General features: G+C 39.6%; 1 protein-coding gene across 1 annotated transcript in view; it reads right to left on the reverse strand.

Annotated features, from left to right (window-relative positions):
* ARHGAP28 (Rho GTPase activating protein 28) overlaps positions 1-20328 on the reverse strand; it is a 76636-nt gene that overhangs the window by 16325 nt on the left and 39983 nt on the right. The window contains exons 2-8 of the mRNA XM_058833459.1: positions 18766-18965; positions 14065-14282; positions 8449-8536; positions 6391-6548; positions 2685-2850; positions 2483-2574; positions 1059-1136 (exon numbers count right to left, since the gene is read on the reverse strand). Coding sequence (XP_058689442.1) covers positions 1059-1136; positions 2483-2574; positions 2685-2850; positions 6391-6548; positions 8449-8536; positions 14065-14282; positions 18766-18965 — 1000 coding nt within the window. The remainder of the gene's footprint in view (positions 1-1058; positions 1137-2482; positions 2575-2684; positions 2851-6390; positions 6549-8448; positions 8537-14064; positions 14283-18765; positions 18966-20328) is intronic.

Consider the following 20328-nt stretch of genomic DNA (forward strand, 5'->3'; position numbering starts at 1 on the left):
TATGAAAAAATGAGGAAGATGAAAAGTACAGGGCAAGTTAGGACTTGCCTTCTGCTAGATGTGGCACTTTTCAAGGCTCTAGGTTCTTTTATCAATGCAGAGTCAAAGGAATTGGGATGCAGCTGCCTATCTGGTGTGTTTAATGTAATGCTACTTTTTCTTATTCAGCCATTTCTTATGATCCTCAGCCCACCCAATTGTTTAGCAATCCCCAACATTTGTGTGGCTGCAACAGGGCTGAGACTTCCTGCCTCAGAACACAAAACTAGCTTCTTTCAGGAAGAAAACGTGAGAGTAGGATGCACTATAAGCTGTTGCTTAAACCAGATCAAAAAAAGCCTAAGAAAAAAAAAAAAAGCAAAAATCTGGGAAAGAGATAGACCTTACTAAGCCCAGAAAAAAAATCAACTAAACAAAAAACTGTCTTGTTTTTCTAATTTGCCTCCTCCAGCTCCTGGAATGAAGTTGGTCTGGAGAAACAATTGCAAATATTACTGGCCCACAGTGTCAGGTTATTGGGTGCCAATTATACTGTGTTCATAGCCCACAAATAGCCTGTGAAAATGCAGTACTTCAGGCTGCCAACAGTGAACAGAGGCCAAATTTCTCTCACTTGGAACATGAAATTGCAAGATCACAGACGATAAATGAAAAATAAAATGACACAGAGGTTAAAATGACATAGAATAAGATCTTTATCTGATGTTCACTCAGTTTAGGAACTCTGCATTTCTGAAATAAATTAAAACAGAGATAAGATCACAGCAATTTTGGATGACAAGAGATAAACAGAAAGGATGTCTCAAAGTTTCTTGGAGAAAAATCACATTCAACATCAAGTTTGTGCTTTATATAGAACATTAACTAAAGCAAAGTAATAGACCAAATGGTCTGTGATTTATTGGTTCCCAGGAACTAATTTGACCTTTCACTGGCAGGAGTAGGAATGCTGAGCTACACAGATCAGTATTTATGTGCAGTCTGAATTTGTGTGTATGCTATATTATTTTACATAGAGTCTGTGGTCCACAAGATGGAAAACTGGCTTGGGTGTATACCTTGACTCTGGAGGCAGATCCAGGAACCCGTAGAATTCCTTCAGTTTCCAAACCTGTTTCCTCAAGCTTGAGCAGCAGCTAAAAGAAGAGACAAAAAAACCCAGGAAAATATTCAGAAGCTCTTAAGCATTCTCCTGACTTCCTTTCCTGTCTAGGTATCCTTGAAACCAATGTGAAAAAGATACGTTTCTATGGAACTAGCTAATGAAATCCAGCCAGCTCATGAAAACAAATCTGCCTAATTTGTCTCCATAGTCCTGATTCTGAAGTAAGGAGTATGCAGAGTACAGAAAACTGCCAATGCAATAGGCACCTCTGTCCTTGACTTGAGAGTTGGCGCTGCTATAGAACAATTAACACGTACATGTATTAATGAAACAGCAGATATACTTAAACACAATGGTGTTTTGAAGGAAAAATAACCTCTGAGAAATGTTTAACTGTGCCCCAAGGAGCACAATGGAAAGGTCTATAGATAACATAGGTTTTTTGGAACTGAGAGCTCAGATTAGAAAATGATCCCCGGATATTTTATTTTGAAAATTCTGTGAATAAAAGACTAAACATTCCACCCCAATTGGTTATAAAAAAAAAAATAAAATAAAAAGTAGTTTTGATTTTACATCATTTTGAACATTGAGGAAATTAAAAAAATTCCCAGCATTTAATCATACAGCTCTGGATTTTCATCACCAGATCTGCTTCCTGCCCTAACCTTGATTCTTCTAATTTCCAATGTTATCTTGATAAGGCAGCAGTGGAGCTAACTGAAAAGTCATGTAAATGCTCAAGTTGTGTCAGTTTTTCCCCTGTATTTCCCCAACACTTCTCCTTTTGTCAGTATTTGCAGGGAAATCTGTTGCCATTTTGAGTCTGTGTAAATCTGTGCAATTGCACACATACTTGTGTCTGTGGACCCGACTCCAAGACATCCACAGGGTGTCCCTGTATGGCCAAATGTCTCATTTAAATACCCTTGTCTTGTACAAACCTCAATGAGAAGATATCACTTCCATTCTGGAAACAGTAGCTAAGTAATACCAATGGTTTGAATTAATGTGAAATTAAAACTCCTGAGATAACTCATCTCTGCCACTTCTGCACATATGTATGTAATTTTACTTGGCTCTCTGTTTTATTGGAAAAGGGAAACATTTTTTTCCTGAAGTTTCCTGCGTGGTATCACATAATTACAAAAATCAAAAAAGGGTCCTCACCACAGATAAAAACCAAAGAAAGGAGTAGGTTTTCTCTCTTTGTCACAAAGTTTTCAAATCACAACATTCAATCAGACAGTCTGTAGACACCTGCCAGTCTGTAATGCCCGTCAGAAACTTCTCCTATCTGATGACTCTCTGAGTGTCAATGCAAATGATGGAAAAGCAAGCAAAAGCTATTGACCAAGCCAGCCAAGTGATACTCACTTTTTGGAAGATAAGGGGTACTTTTATTCCAGGAACTTTCTTTTGATCATTCTCCAACAGTACAGTGAGAGGGACACCGAAAAGACCATTCTCTTAAAAAAAATAACAACAAATGTGAAAATGAGGAAACACAGGCCACATCTTTGTTCAAAGCTGATGGGCATGATGGGCATGACTGCAAAGGGGATGCCACACACGGTACCTCGTCCCCGCACCCTCTCCACGCGGTTCCTCTTCAGTTCCACGCCCAGCGCGTCGTAGAAAGCCGTGAGCTCGATCAGGGAGAGGTAGCGGATCTTCTTCATGTCTTCAGGAGAGAGGTCCCCAACCTCTGTCAGTCCAAAACGGCTTTTCCGAACAATGAATTTCTACAGTAGAGATGGGTCGCATCTTTATTTGCACAAAAGTAACAGGAGGTGAACTTTTGTTTTAAAAGAGATGTGTGTATGTGATCGGAGGTCATGTTCAGGTAGATGAACATAAAGAGACGAACCAAAGCCCTGTAGATTGGCCTGGTATAGTGACATAGCTTCCATCCACCTCAACATAAAATTGAGCTTCCTCTTCACCATGGACCCTTGCAGTTTGACTGGGAAGTGGTGCTGGAGCACCTCAGTGCCTCTACTTCAGCTGGGACAAATGAGTTACGTGCTTCTTTAAAACTTCTGCCCAGTTTCAGCAGGATGTAGTATTTTGCTCTGCTTCTGCCTTCCCCAGAACATCTTTGAATGCTGTTGAATGCATGCCTGCTTTGCACAATGCTATTAATTTATGAGGTCTTACAGGGGAGTTCAAAGTAAAGATCTGAGGAAAAGCCCAGAAGCAAAATTGCTTAGACCAGAAGCCAATCTGCCAACTTAGTGGTATTTTTTATTACTCAGGAAAGCATAGAAACAGGACTCCGAGGAGCTAACAAATAATTTGCTCAAGCAGACTTGAACTAAATGATACTGAGTAATTTAGGGGCATGTGAAGATGTCTACATATTTTAGAAACTGCAGTGTCATAGGCCAGAGCCAGGAATGTTGTGTCATGACAGATGCCTTTGCACAAATGTCAGAAAGAACAAACATCCATCAGTTTCTGACATAATTGTTAGACATAATAACAAAGTCATAGTAAAAAACCTGCTTTTCAAAGGACTGTGGATCTTTGGTATTGTGTGTTTTTTAAATTTATTGTAATTTAAACCAGGAATTGTTAGTCAGAGGCATAAATAAATAGCATTACAAATCATCTCCTTCCTGTATGGAAGTGAGTGAAAACCCAGCCTCTACTGTTTGGCTTCTGGAGATTTCAGTTCAGTCCTTCAATTTTTTTAACAAATCTGGACTCAAGATATTTAACCCATCTTTAACGAAGTCAAACTGATTAAGAAAAAGGCAAACAAAAAAAAACAAACCCTAAACCAAATCAAAACAAAAATTAAACTTACACCAGATTTCAAAATGAAGAGAGTACAAAGGACACCTAGATCCTGTAGTTTAGGACTTCATAAACTTCATTGCATATGGCTTTCAAGAGGGGTTAACAATAATTGGAGGAGAAAGAGTGTAGGGAATGGAATAATTTATTTACATGCTGCCTGGGGCATTTTTAGCACAGAATATTCCCTCCTTGGAATGAAGCAATTCCACTGTTACCCTTATTCTGATACTTAATATAACCAAAGCTGCATGGGGTATAGCCTTCTGAAGACACATAAAATACTAAAGAGTACCTACACATTTTGATTCCAGTGATGCAAAAGGTGCAAAAGTAGTCAAAATGCACTAAATCACCTTGAAAAAAAGGAAAAAACCCAGACTGTATACATATGTTTTCTGGGGGTAAGGAGAAAAATTTCTATGCACTGTAAAACTGATTAAGCAAAGATTTTCCACAGTGGCTGTTTGACTCCTAGGGTCATTATCATGTGATGCTGTGGTTAATACAAAATTTGGGGCTGGCTGTCTTTCTCGTGTTACAATTTTCCAGTGGTTTTTCTTACAGTGGTGTCATACACAGTTTTGAAGGAGGCTGTGCTATCCTGAAATTAGATTACTAGCGTTTTGGCTAAGGATCGTGTCTGATATTTTGTGATGTTGTTTCTATGTGGAACTGTGCAGTGTACTCAGGCTTGTAGTTCTGTAATATCTTCAAGTAAGTCACATGGATCATGGTCCCACATTGGAGAAATCACATGTACTTTGGGGAAATCCCTATGCTCCTGGGGATGGCGAGTTGAGCCTTGTAGGAGTCAGGGGACTCCCTGCTGCAGGGGATATGCTGTTTTATGATATATAATGTCTCTCTGTGCAGCTCTGTACACAGCATCAGTGAAGTTGGCTATGTTGTCAGACCCACCCCGGAGAAAGTGTGATGTTGCACATCATCCAGTGCAGCCTCATTGTCCCACCATGGGGAAGGAGGGACAGTCCTGAATGTAGGGGACTTGTTGCTCAGTGTAACAGAGCGAGAGGTGATTTTTCTCCTGCGGCCCATTATGGTCTGAGTCATCACGGGAAAAAACCAAGTACCACGAGTGGCAGCAGATGAAGTAAGGGAAAGGCCAACATCAACAGACTGTTGACTTTATTCAGAGACATTCTGCAACAACTTGGAATATTTCTTGTGTGGTCTTCTAAGCTCACAAAATTATGTCCTGCATGCAGAGCAGCTCAACTCCAGCACAATAGTGGCATTTTCTATAGCTTATCAATTATGAATCCACAGATCCATCATATTCAATATGGCATCTTCTCTTCCCTCTTTGCCATCAGTTTCCCTGCTCTGTCAACTGAGAACTGTCTGTGCTGTTGCACAGAAAAAATTGTGAGCATGCATGTGTTGTACTAAAGGCCAAAATCATGATGAGTGCAGAGATACCCTTACTCTACACAGGACAAGAAGTTATCCCCACAAAAAAAATCCAAAACAAACAAACAAACAAAAACCAAAAAACCCCAACAAAACAAAACAACAAAACACCAAAAAAAAAACCAAAGGCACAAAAAAAAAGCACAGGGATTTCACATAAGTTATGTAATCTACTTAGTATCTTATCATTCAACATAGAATATAATTTCTCCATTTCAGCTTCTTCTTCCTTGATGGAATCTGAGATGGACAACTGACTAATTCTCAGAGAATTCAATGTCTGTGTGGATTCTAACAACTTCAGATTAGTCTGGGACCTCAGGACATCCTAACATTCATGAATTTTTTTCCAAATACTTTAGAGCTATTTCATACATGTCACTAAACAGGAAGTTGGAAACACTAAATTAATGCTCCAGTTTTCAGTGATGGAAGTTGTGAGGGCTGATGTAAGTAGAAAACTGACTTCCATGACTTCATTCCAGATAATGACACAACTGCTCAGTGCATGTCTGGTTGGATGATAAGGCAAACTCCTCTTGAACAATTCATGTACTATCTCCTATAGTGTGATTGCACTCAATACTGACTGGAAACAGCCAGTACTGCTGCAGGACTAAGGTTTGCTTTCCTTTCCTCCCTTCATCTGCAAAGCAATTTTCAATCCATATGTTAACAAAGGCAGATAATCTGTGGGGGAAAAAAGTAGGAAAGCAGACCAGTAATGAAAATGATTGTTAGCTTTAATGCCAATAAGCAGTTTTTATTTCTGAGTGAAAAAACTGTGCAATATTTGTAGACTGAGTTACACACACTCATCTGGGTGCACGTATTCATGATGGGTACAAGTGAAAACCTGGCTTGGATATCCACATTAACTTTGGGAATCAATCACAAGTAGTAGGCAGGCATACTGAGAAGCCTCTACAAACACACACTGCAAAGGCCAGATCATGTATCTTAGCACACTCCAGCATGCTAGGGATATAAAGCAGGAAATTGCCGTGTTAAAGAAAACAATAGAGGAAATAAATGGAGAAGAAACTTACTGGCAAAGCCGAGTCTTCCTTTTTGAACCTCTGGTTTTTGGGCCACTCTTGGGTTTTTGGAAGGACTGTAATAGATTCTGAGAAAGAGACATCATAGGAGAGCTCTTCTGTTATGGATGGGCTGCCTTTATCTATTCCACAGTCTAGACAGCTCTTAGCTGAAAATAAGGGAAATTATATATGAATGGTGAATTGCACTTAAGACAAAGACACTAAAAAATTGAACCAAGATGACAAAATTCTTGAGAAAGCAATAAAGGAAGTGCTTCAAAGAGGAATTTCAGTGCAAACCACAGCATGTTCCTGTTTTGTCTCAAGGAAATAACCCCTTAGAAATAAAATCCCTTTTTTTGTTTTAGATTATTTAACTTGTTGCTTTCTGTGAGAAAAAAGAGTCAAGCTGGAACTTCCTGTTTGTCAGGAATTACCAAATTTTTTACTCCATCCTTGTCTTCCCAGGCCAGCAAACTGTGGTGGCACTTGTCAAATGAACAATTAAAAATAAAAGGTCTTGACAGAAAAATGCTGTTGGCACAGTTTCTCAGGTTACTCATGACTTATTTACAATCACAAGACATTGTGCATATATTTTATGTGGTCACATACACATATTTCTCATTGCTGATAGTTTAGGTGGATAGCACCGTAACAGGACAAAATGTACAATATTTCAGTTTGAAAAACATTCTATCTACTGACATTTCTAGCAGATATTGTGAAATGACTTATTGCTCTTCTCTAAAATTTATTCACCTCCTTAAATTACTGGATGTCAGGGGAAAATTTTTGAAATCAGTACAGTTAAATCCAGAAATACGCTATTGTCATGGAGGCCAAAGTGTTATAACATAAATGAGTTCCAGGGCTGCAAACTTTCCTGGTGGATCTCTAGTATCTCAGGTCAAGTTTTAGTTTTCATGTAAGGTTCAGCTCCTACACCCAGCTGGGATGGAATCATAAATTTAATTAAAAGTGAAACAAAATTTCAGCCCCCAGGACTGCAGAGGAGAATTGACTAACTTGACACAAGTGTATTCAAAAGCCATGGCAATCAAAAAGTGAATTAAAAAACATTACATGACTTATAAACTTGTGCATGACCCATGTTCTCTGCATCATTGCATTTACAGTTGCAGGGAGTTTTTTGCAACACCACTTATTTTACAAGTCTGATATGAAAAAAGTTAAGTGTGTTATTAAGTGGCTTCTGTTTTCTGAACTGTGGCTTTAGTTGTTGTCTAATGTCACAGACATTTAAGATGTTTTCCATCTCTCTTTCCACCCTTGGACCTGGGACCACAGACTGCTCATGGCACCCCTGGGCATTTGGTTCCCTATCAGTAAAACTGCTTGCAGAGCAGAAGTATCAGCAGAGAAGCTTTTGCCACCAAGGAAATGTCTGGGGCACTGAAACAAACATCCAAGGGACTAGTTTAGAAATTTGGGTACTATATCCCTTTAGTTAAGCCCTGAACAATGGTGATGGGAAGAGCTTTCAAACTAAGAGATGGACATTGTCGTGGAAGGTGGCCGACAATTATCCAGACACTGAGTAGAGAAGAGCTATTACTCTCAATAGCACTGCCAATCACTGTCAGGGAAAAGCATTTAAGGGATAACACCATTCATAGATCAGAATAACAGGGCAGAACTAGGAAAATTATAAATTTCTAATACTACAATTTATGCAGTTCTGGAGAAGGAATGTGGAGGAAATATGCCTCTTTGATTTGCAACAAAAAAATACACCAATGACATATTTTGGACAAATTCTGCATGATAATGCTTACAGATTATTTTTACATTCCCAGCCTTGCAATGATCAGCATTTTTTAGATGCTGATGCCTCAAGGGCAGCAGTCTGTGTCTGTGCAACGTTGGTCTTTAATGGGAAACTTTGGTTCCTGCATGACAATAAGCTGACAATGATTTTAGAGAAATATATGCAGCACTACCCCAATGTGAAAGAGGGGACTGACCTCTGAACCACAAAAGGGTCTTTCTGTCTGTCATTTTACTAAGAGGAAGTGAACACTGTTTACATGTTGTCATACTCACAGCTAACTGATTTCCAAACTGGCTTCTGCCCAGGAAGCTGGATACCATTAGAAGATACTGGTGACACTGGAACTGTCTCAAATGTGGGCTGATAGGCAAGGAAAAATGATCAGACTGCAGTGAAGGCAAACGTCTACGGACAGAAACTGCTACAGTTCAAGCAATGGTGTATCATTCTCGGCTTACACTCTCATGACAAGATTAAACAACCTGTTGTGATTCTTCAGAGTATAGTTTTCATAGCCAAGCTTGAGAATCAATCTTCCCCAGACTGCACAGATTTAGACCATGTGGAGGTCAGTAACATTGCAGCTTGCTGTACCTAATGAGTCCGTCCTATAAAATGACTGAAATTAGCTAAGTAAATTGCTGTACAGAAATAGACTAACCAAAAGATCCTCCTCAAATTGTAATTCATCCTGGCTTTAATAATTTTGGCCACAAATCTTTCTGAAGACTCTCTGGCACATGTTGAGTACCTGCTATTCCCAGTGACCTGTCAGAAATCAGTCTGTCTGCTACCTCTTGTGATTTGGGCACCAGGGTTATTTAAGGATGGACGTCCTCCCAAAGGTTATACACTATCACTTTTATCAGTGAACTGCAAAAAAAAATTGAGGGAAGAAAGAAGCATTTTCCATAGTCAAATTAATTTATTTCCACTCCAGAAGTCATTCTGCGCTGCACAGAAGTGGCTTGGCAGCCCAGGGGGTGACTTTCAAGCAGTGTCACCTCTTAGCAGTGGAGTTTTGGCCTTGTCCTCAGCAGTTTTGTGACTCATAAAGACAAATCTGAGTGTGTTCCATGGGTACTAGCAGCTCACTATTTTTTCTTGAGTAAAAAAAACCAAAAACAAGGTCAGGAATTTAAAAAGTGCTCTGAAGGTTACTCAGTGAAAATAACTACAACATTCCAAACCTGTCTTATATTTTTTTCTGCTGTTATCTGCATGCTTGTGGGAACTCCTGAAGACCCCAGCTATTCTCAAACTTGCTGTCTCACACACCCTGATCCTGATGGAACAGACCCAGTTTTCCAACTGAACCTGCAGCTGTAGGGCCCCATGAGCTCTTAATACCAGCTCTTTTAATTGCTCTTTAAATGGCTAAGTCATCTGTTTATCAACAAGTAGCAATGCCTCAGGGCAGAAATTCTGTTTCCCCCAGTTGTAGTAAATGTGTGGGAGAAGCATTCTCCCACATGTTAAAGATTTCAGATATTTAAAAGACAGGCAGCTCTTCTAATTGGAAGCCTGAAATAAAGTTTTAGTTGTTTTACTCAATCTTATCCTCTGAGCTATTCGGGTAAAAAAGTCAAATGTAACATGAATAAAATCTCTCCTGAGAGAGTCCATTCAATGGCTTGTGAATTTGATAGCAAACAGGATCTGAGTCACATGGACTTCCTTTGCCAAAAGACTGTAAGGACCATAGATTTTTTAAAAAAGAAAACTGAATACTTTTATGATAAAATCCCACAACATTTACACAGAAAGCTTCAGGATATAAAAAACCACTATAAATTTCAGGTGGGACTATAGAAGTGGAGAGGATGGCTAAACTCGCCTAAGCAATTTGGAAAAATCAACCATAAAAGTAGTTATGCTTCTGCTTAAGATCCAGACGGAGAAATTAATGACAGATATTAGCAACTGGCTCATCTACTTTCAGTGCTCAAAATGTCTGACCCTGTGAACAATATTCAGAATAGATTTACAGTCAGTCAAGTTTATTAGGAAAAAAAAATCAACAACACTTCCAGCCTTGTTACATGGGTGAAATGAGTCGTGAAGCACCTGCAGTAATCTGGTTCTGATAAGCAGGGCAAAGCTGGCAGACACAGGTACAGAAGATGGAGTGGACTGCACACCTCAGCCTGGCACCCAGCAGGGCTGGCAGCAGGCTGCCCTAGCCTGGGGAATTGAATAATGTGAATCATGCACAATAACTGGGGTACCTGGAAATGTCATATTCTCAGTCCCATTTCCCAGCCTTCACAGTGAGAGTGTATAATGAAACCAAATCTATGAACGTCTTCCTTCCCTCCCCCAATTTTTACTTATTTTAATGTTAGGAAGACCTGGAATAAAACCTTGTTAATGCATGAATTTAAAGATCCAGATTATTTCTGTAGAGTAAAAGAAAATTAAAGAAGTTTTGAAGACTTCTCTCAATGAATGTGAAAGACCAAGAATCAAATTGTGTCCTTAAATAAACTGGGACAGCTTTATTCATTTGCCTGGGGATCCAGCAAAGGTGAGACTTCCTATATCCTGATTTCTGACTGAAAATGATTCATTAGACACACTAAAAATGAACCCACTGCTTACTGCCACAAATACACAGGAATTTCCTATGGGAAGAAAAAATCAGAAGAGCAAGGAGAGGATGGAAATGAGGTAGATAGACAGTTCTTTAGTAGCTACCCTCATTGTAGAAGATGTAAAACCAAATCATTGGAGCACCAAAGAGACCAAATTTTACTTTCAGCCCTGCAGCTAAAGGAAATAAAGGCAAATGAGGATAACCCTACAGCTCTGGCCAGGATACAATTGCCCATGCTTTGAATATATTCATATTTCCAAGCACTGCCATCACAAACACCTTTTCATGCAAATAGCTCTGGGTTAGTAAGTGATTCTTCTTTAACTAGGACACAATTTTGTCATGCATTGCTGAAGTAAAATGCTTGTAAAAACTCTTCAGGAGTTTTAGTTAATTGCAATGTACAGGGTTGGGCTGTTAATGAATACAGAGCTTCATTTCCTCTCTCCAATAACAGAATCAATGTATGTGTGTCTCCCATTTGTATTCTGCTGTTGATTTTTCTAAGCTCTGAGCACTAGCAAAGCCAAGAGCTTCTGATGGAAGCAGCAGGGTAGGTATGAGCAGCAAGGAAAATCAGGCCACTGTGATTAATAAACCATCCAATTTAAAACTCAGTAGTGTGGCTGTCAGTTGAGTCTGCTGGCTGTAGACCTGTCTGAAGCAGAGCAGAAGCACTTCAGCTGGGACAGGCTGCTCTACTTGCCAAGGCATGGCTCTTTGTAAGGGTGATGTACCACAGGGATAGATAGCATTTTTCCCCTAGAGATCGCAGCACCTTTCCAGGACAGGCAATAGTAAAAAACCACAGAACCCAAAGCTACCAAACAAGAAGAGTAATAGCTGAATTCCCTTTTATTTCAGTTAATTTTGTCTGTTGAGGGGACAGTCCTGCCATGAGGGCATGGACCTCAAGGCAGGATGGCTGGAAAAGCACCCTTTGTTCTGTGTTGACCCATGCAGAGCCTGGCCACTAGGCAGTAGTAGCAAAACATCTAGCAGGCAGGTTTTTTTCAGAACATAGAGGAAAAAACAAGGGCAAATCTATCCTTTTCTTCCCCCAGTCCAGATGACAAGTAATTTATGCCTCTTTAGTGGTCCCCTAAATCTCATCTCAGGTGACCCTAGTGAGCTAATCATCTTTTCTCTCATCATTAGCCAAGGAAGGGAGTAATCCATCCCGTGACCTATCCCTCTAGGCTCTTGTGAGTCTTAGGTTGTTGGGAAGAGGGTGTAAATCCATTCTCCTAATGGAGAGGATTATAGAGTTATGTGAAACAATTAGAGCTGGTTTGCTATTTGCAGCATGTTTTGTTTACTTCTATCCCTTCCCAACTAAAAGGCAGGATGGGTAAGCAAACCTGAATGTAATTTCAAGCAGTCTCCTCACAGCCTCTCTTGCCCAACTGTGCTGAAAAGATTTGTCCGTCCTCATCTCCTGCCACTCTTGTTTTGGCTGGGTTGTTTTATTGTGCTTCTCTTCCCTAAACTGATTAATCACAAAGATTCACAGGTAGCTGTTAGGGCCATGCCCAAAGAGGCAGAAAAGCTCCCAGGGACTGCTGACACCCCCTTAAAAAGACCACTTGGGAAATCCTTAAGTCTGGGACACAAGCCCTCCTGAAGTGTGTTTATCCCTGAAGGGCTCATAATTAGGACAAAGTTTCTAAATCCTGTAACAAGCAGCAGAGATACCAGCAGCTGTGAAAAGGAAAATTAGAGTGTTGGAACTTCCAGGCTTTTAGAAATACAATTTTTCACAGTCTGTTGGAGGGAGGTGATGGTGTGCTCTGCAGTTGGGTTTGGGCATCTGGGTTTAACATCTAGGTCAGCACCTGCAGAACTGCATATTTTTGTGGGAAGAAGAGCGAGAAGACTTAATTACTTATTTGATCTTATCTTTTAGACTTTCACAATACAGAACTAGTAAGCAAACTGAATTTTGGAGGAGATAAGACACTGATTTGAAGGGCAATTGCTCTGAAGATCCAAATTCCTTTTACAAATGAGAAACATCAAGTAAGAAGGGGAAAATAAGCAGGTCAAAAATAAATCAATAATGTGCCCATCTGAGAGGAAAAGTACAATGCTCATTTGGCTGACTGAAATTTATTAGGAAACTTAAGCTTTTGTAAAAAAATTTAAACACCTTATGGTTTACAAATACTTGAATCAGGAGAAGTAAGCTAACATAATTAGAAGTACCACCAGCTTTTTAATGGTCATGCAAACATGCCTGATATCTCTCAGGAAAGTTAGTCTGCCCACAGGAAACTACTGGATGCTTCTGGATATATTTGTGGGATGTACACAAGAGGTACAAAATAATCCAGGTGTTTAATTTGGAAACAAATAGGTTAACTATCTGGACATTTTATCTTTGCTATTTTAATATAACTATGCAGCTACAATTTCGCTCCAAATTTTTTTTTTAATAATCCAGGATATCAAGCCCTGAGGAGATGGTAGAACAAACAGAAAAGGACAAAGCAATGCCATAATGAAAAATAGTTTCTTGGAGTCCTATAGTGGCAACAATTTTAATATTAATTTCAAAGGGGAGCTTGTGATCTTACTGGTGACTCCCACTTAAGATATCATGAGTGATAAATGCAAAATCACATGTGCTGCTTTGAGCAATGGACTAAATTCACGCAGTTGACTGCGTTCACCAGAATCAAAACATGTACTGACAGGAACTAGTACGTTCAGAGATATCCTCAGGGAAAAAGGGATGAGACCTCCAGAGGTACTGCTGATTTCCGAAGCCATGAATCAAATGAACAGTTAATAGGTGTTCATTTGCTATGTAAGTGAAATGTAACTGCCAGTGTACAAGTTACAATCATGCTGGCAGGTGTTTAATTGCTTATGCATATTCGAACCCCAGTTGCTTCATTAGACAAGTTTTACTTCACCACTGAGACTCCCAAGTAAATAGCAAGTGTCCCCAGAAGCCATCAAAATTGTAAATAGCTGCCAAGAGTAACTCACCAATTTCCAAAAAATAAAGGAATAAACATTAGTCTTGACATGAGGTTGCAGGAGGAAGGCTGGCAACAGATACAACTTTGTTACAAATTAGTTACAAAACTGTGTACCATTGTATTTGGTTTCTTCCTTCCCTCTCAAATGTACTGTATACAGTAAAAGACTGGTCTTAGGGTCAGAAACTGCTACAGGCTGTCTGTACATTGTCACCAGGAAAGGGTTCCTGTCTGGCAGAAACTTTGATGAACTACTTGCAAATTGCATAAAAATTAAGATCAAAGGCATGCACAAGGATACTTACAGAAGAGTCACCGGTGCCAAAGATGTCTCGCACATCCCGGACTGTGTGCTTGTTCTTCTTCCTCAGGGTCTGAGTGTAGGTGTTGTACCTCTTCTGTACAGCAGCAGCTTGAGTTCTGGTCAGAGTGGACAGCAGGGCTTGGCCATCCTCCTCCTCAGCTCCTGAGATCAACGTGGATAAACCTACATCTTGCAGCCATTCTGCCTCCAGTTCCCCTTCTGTGGAGGAAGAGAGCATGTTAAGAAGACTGATAAGGAAGGGAGAGGGGGCTGAAGGAAAAGACTTGGCATGATGGATTGCTACCACAGCCTTTACCTTGAGGATAGTCTAATTCCAACCCTTCTTAGGCCACAAGTGCAAGTTAAGTTAGTTTTGTAAACATATTGTCAATTTTCAGTTTGTCAGAGTCTGCACAAGAGAGGCTTATGAGGAGAATAGAAGAGGCATTTCATCAGCATATGTGTGTGAAGAAGGCAGCAGCGTAACCAGCCAGACAAAGCAAGGTCCCTAAAATTAACTCCTAATTCCAAAGCATAAATCCCCTCAATAACCATTTATACCACGCTCACCATTTGTGGCATGGTGTACTGGAGAAAGCCATTTAGCTGATGGAAATAAAATCAGTACTCCAATTCAAATCAACAGAAATTCTGGAGGTGTGTATGCAATAGAATAATGTATTTGCAAACTAATGATGCAATTTCAGATTCCAGAGGGTTGGCTGGTAGTCAGCTAGTGAAGAAGCCACACTGAGAGAAGGGTGATGTCCACCAAGTCCAATTGCTTGTTTTGAACAAGACGATTAAGAAGCAGAGCTGCTCACTAAAGAACAAGGGTCAGGAAGAAGGGGTAGGTGTCTAAGAGGTCATGCAGGGAAGGAAGATGCAGAAATAGCCATCTTTGCATGCTAGGTATTACCCTAACTTCTAATTATTAAAGACTCGCTAGCACTGTACACTCCAGTGTTTCTTGGTATCTCAATTAGTGACTGATACCTTCTTTGATCTGTTGAATACCTGCTTCCCAACTGGTTCAATAATGCAATTGTTTCCATAGTGAGGTTATGCATTGTGGTAAGAATTTTCTATCCTGGCTCTATTGCACATGGCAGATGCACCTGGCATCTTTTCATACCTGCAGTCCTCTCACTACCAAAACCTGTCCATGTGAAGACAATACAGATTTCCAGCTTACTTCCTGTAACCTGAAATGAATATGCCCTGTCATTATCTGGCTGTGAGAAGGTCCCAATCTACATTCTTTGAATCATTCAGTAATTTCAAATTTTTCTGTCATTGCTTTTTGATTTGTCTTCTTAAAATAAACAGTCATAGTCTTTTAAAATCTCTCTTCACGTAGGAAGATTTTGAGGTCCTTCATTCAATTTTGTGAGCAAACCTAGCTCAGCAGTAAGCTGCTTGACACAAGACAGTAATTTCATTCCAGCTCTGACTGAAGAAGAGGTACTACAAATAAACATGTCAAACAGGAAATGGATTCATTTGCAGCATGTTCTATAAAACAACTCGTCAATGCACTTATTGTTCTTGCCAGTCTTAATGGCAGGTTGGTATTTCCACTCTCCCTTTATTGCCTCTTCTTGACATCAGAATGCAGGCTGATTGATGGACACCAGTCTGCTGCACTTTGGCAGTTAGATACACAAAAGAGAAAATTATAGGACTGGGCTGTAGGGACAAGGAAAAGCATCTTATGCATGTGCTATCACTGACTTCATTGTTAACTGCCCTGCCTCTCTACAAAACACTACAAAAATAGCTGCTTCTAAACCCCTGCTCTGTGTTAGACAGTGATGTGACCAGCCCTGTATCCCATGAAATAGCTTGTCTCTGCTCTTATCCTTTCCATATCCAGACAGGATGACAGACTGCTCCTTTTCCTTCTCTGTATGCTTTGAACCAGCAGTACTCCTGCCATTTTCACTCTTCTTTCTAAGAAGGTCTCTTCTGTTTCTCATGTGATGCTGTTGGAGACACGTGTCTGTGTTTCAGCTCCTAAATTATATTAATTTTGGCTTTTGTCCTGACATGTTCTTCCCAAGGATAGAGCTTGTAATCAAACTTGTTATGAAAAATATCAGGGCAGACATGAAATTCTGCTTGCTTACTAGTCATCCTGTGACTTGTTTTCTCTGGCTTTTCCCTTTTCCTGTTTTCCCTTTTCCACACAAACCACAGACTAAGACATAACAGCAATCAGAGGAGTAAAACTATTAAAGAAAAGAAATTTACACATTAAAAAATGGTCAAAATTTTATGACACATTAGTATTAAATTAAGGTTAAACCCCCCCACCCCCACGTTGTTTTAGAAAGCACTATTTTTATAGTGATAGCTAAGTAGCTATAGTAGCTAATACAGCAGGGTCTTGATACTTCTGCTCCACCAGAAGATAGGTGATTGAGAGAGTAATTCTCTTTTTCTCACAGAGCTTGCTAGGAAAGAGGCATGTCTTGCTTTGAATCACAGATATAACCTTAAATAACTCACAGCATTCAAGCCCTGTAACAAAAGCTGTAAAGCAATTTTGCACAGCATGGACATCTTAAATACACCATGACTTCTCCTCCCCTACATTTTCATCCCTTGTGTCACTTGTCATGATCTTCTGTTCTTTTTATGACTATATTTGCTAACATCAACAGAATAAGTGTGCTGTTGTCTGCCCTTTGCACATGATGTCTGGCAAATCACAATGAGGTTTTGACAGTCATGCCTGCCTGGCTTCTATCACCCTTTGGCCTTTTTCTTAAGGATATTCATCTTCTCCTCTCAAATACGTCTCAAAAGGGTGATGAATATTTGCTTTTATTTTGTCCTGAGGGTTTCCACATTGATTTTTAGTGTTTTGATTGTTGGCAAGGAGCATTATCCTATTAGGACCTTAATAGAACTCACTATTATTTCCAAGATTTATAATCCCAGACTGAATATATTCCTGATGCTAATAACGAGAACAAACACTGCCTGATTGTGTGTGGGTGTGTGAAATACATATATATGTGTTTAAGACAACAGTATTATGGTAAATGAAGTGTGGAGATGTATTGCATTTAGACTTGCATTCTCATTTTTAATTCAGGGCAGAGGGGAAAAAATCAATGTGATGTAATGAGGGGTACTCAAAGGGTAACATGGGACTGCAGCAGAATTCAGGCTATTGAGAAGATTTAGTTCAGCAGTGATGAAACCGATGGAAAAGTCTCTGGAAAATAAGCTCCTGCATTGTCTTGTCCTCCTAAGTTATCCAGCTTGGCAGCTCACAGATTTGTGTCATTCCCCTAACTGCAGACAAGTCAGGGACACCTGTGAGCTCATGCTGACAAGCATTGCATGGAGGAGGCACCAAGGGGCTCATAATCTCTTTATGGAGTCTCCAAGACAAAGAGTATGATCAGACAGAAATTTTACTAATAAGGAACAGAGGAGTGCATTTTGGACTTAAGCTGACTGACCATAACCCTCACAGCAGACCAAGATTTCTGGTGAACTGGTCTTTTCCCTTTGCTTCCAGGAGAGTCCAGCTGGAAAGTAGTGAATGGGAGGTGTTTCCCATGGAAACAGTACATGGTTGGAGCTAGATACCTCTGCGTGGGTTACTCACCATGACTGGTCACGTATTTCATTGCTTAATAAAGTAGTACTTTCCACCATTCTTCCTGGTAGCAGAATTAATGACATCCCAGTGCACGTCAAGGTAGGAAAAACACATCATCACTCGTGTTAATAATTGTATGGAAAGAACACAGCATCGTTTCAAAATCTATCCCTATATCAGTAGTTACTGACAAGTGGCCAGGAGCCACAGAAGGGTTGCAGCAGTTATCAGCAGGTCACAATCTCAGAAGAAATTTCGTTTCATTGTATAGTAACAGCTGATATTTTGTTGTTACACAATATAATGCACTTGTGACTGGGGTCCTAACTGGAAAAAAAACCCAAAAAAACACTGTTCTAGGAGTTATCAAATAATCTAATACAAAGCTGCACTGCAACAAGTTAGCACACATTGCATGTTTTTCCAAATACAGTACTTAACAAGAGAGGGGAAAACATTAAGGTAACAGAATGAAGCAGTAATACCTTCAGGATATGTTGTGATGAATTAATGTGGTCAAAGTGTGGAGTCTGAATGATGGAGGCATCCCTACATTCAGACTTATCTCTAAACTCTCCTTGAATGATATCTTAATTGGGCAGTCTCAGAGAAACAGGCAGGTATCAAATTCCTGATAGCAAAAAACGACATTGAACCGAAAGCTGCTTCAAGACTTTAATCTCAATCATATCCTACCAAAAGCCAGAAAGTTTAAAGTTCCAGCATGCTAAATCAACATTTGCTACTTTAAATATTCTGGTTTAGTCCATTTAAAGCTGGAAATTTAGTTTTCATTGAGTGCCTTTCTTTTCTGAATTACACTGTATCTGTCCTCCTGAAGCACAAATAAAATCAATGCAACGAACCTTACTTCAGAAGTTAATTACTGGCTCCAGTGCATAAACCAGACAATTACTGTTTTTTGCCAGTGATTGACTGTGATGTTCAGAAGTGGAGCAACAATGATCACAGAACCAGACTAGTACTTCTGCTCAGACAGAGTGGCACAAGGAAGGAGATCATGACTCTTCAGAGAGGAGGCAAAGCCAGTATATGAGGAATAAATGGTGTTCATGTGCTCACCATCAGCAGGTTTGAACTCCAAGAGCATTGCTTCTTCTGATCCATCTTGTCTGCTCTCCTTGATGCTCTCTACTTCACACCAGAAGTCCTCCATGGAAGTGCTGTCCATGGAGGCCTGCGAATTGGAGCGACTGAAGGCAGGAGGTACTGACTCATTGGAAAGCATCCTGTTAATTCTTCGACAGCGAGAGAGAGACTTTCTGAAAAGAGAAAGTGATACAAATAAAATCATCTTTCTATCATGCTAACTTGTGCCATGCAAATGGAGCAGGCAACCAGTGACTATTGTACCAGGAAGTAGGGAACAAGATTTCAGAGGCCAAGTACACAGTTCTGATAATTATCATGATGTCTGTCGCTCACAACAATTATGGCTGGACATGTATTTAGCATTTAATGATTTAACTCTTTAATGTTCATCTAAAGGGAACTCAGCAAATGCAATTTCTATTTCTAATACTGGTATCCATCTAAAGAGATGCTGGAAAACTATTTTCACTTCTTTTTGTCTCAGTCTCTCTTTCTATCCCCTCCTGTTTTGCTTACTGGCTGAAATGCTTCAGTAAAAACTCTAGGGAAAAATAATGAGACCTAGGAACCCTGAAATATTTTACAAACTCATCTTCACTCCAAAAAAAAAATTAAAAGCTTGAAAGATTTTAATTTGGAAAAATAATTATTTTTTATTTGAAAATAATTTTAAAAATATTTGGTTTTTTTTTCGTATGTTAAAATAATTCAAAACAAAATTTGACTGAATTAAAATAGTATATTCTAGGTCAAACAGAAGTTTTGATCACAGGTTCAAAAAAAAAAACCGATTCACCAAAAATCAAGTTTCAAGTTAAGATTCAACACAGGGATTGAATTAAACCGAAGTCTGTTCTTTACTCTTTTGCTCGTCTTTTCCCCACTGTAAGTACTTGCAGCTGATACAAACACTGCAGCTTATACAAATTCATTCAAAATCTTATATAACACGCACCATGAATATTGTCTGACTTTGCTCTTTTGCATTATTATGGCTGCAATACTGTAAACAGATTGTGTTACAGTATGTGTAATTGCAGTAGGTACAGTAATCAGTAGTAATAACCACAACAATATTTGTACAAAGGAGTTAGGAGGTAACACAATTTTGGCAGAGAGCTAGGCCATGGGAATTAATGGAAAATTCTGACATAAGGTCTTCTGACCTTCACTTATCTGATTAATTCAAATGCAGTTTCCCTTTCTCTTCCTTTTCTGTATGGCATGATCCTGCCAACATGCTTTTGTTTAAAACCACAGGCATCACTTTTACTCCACTAAAATCAAGGTACTTCCTTTCCAGTGTTTCCCTCCTTATCAAAGTTTTCCTATTGGATGTATAAACAATGTATTATTTCAGAAAGCTGACTGAGCATGCTTCTCTCTCATTGTGCTGCTGCCTCTGCTTCATCCTTCCCTGCCACCAGTGAAAGGCTGGATGCTTCCCTGGGGCTTGCAGAGGCTCCTCACTTTAAGTGGGCAGGTCCTTCTGGCCTAGGCCTGTGCCCCAAGCTGGGGAGCTGTGGTGGAAAG

Source organism: Poecile atricapillus, chromosome 2, assembly GCF_030490865.1.
Source record: "Poecile atricapillus isolate bPoeAtr1 chromosome 2, bPoeAtr1.hap1, whole genome shotgun sequence".
NCBI lineage: Eukaryota > Metazoa > Chordata > Aves > Passeriformes > Paridae > Poecile > Poecile atricapillus.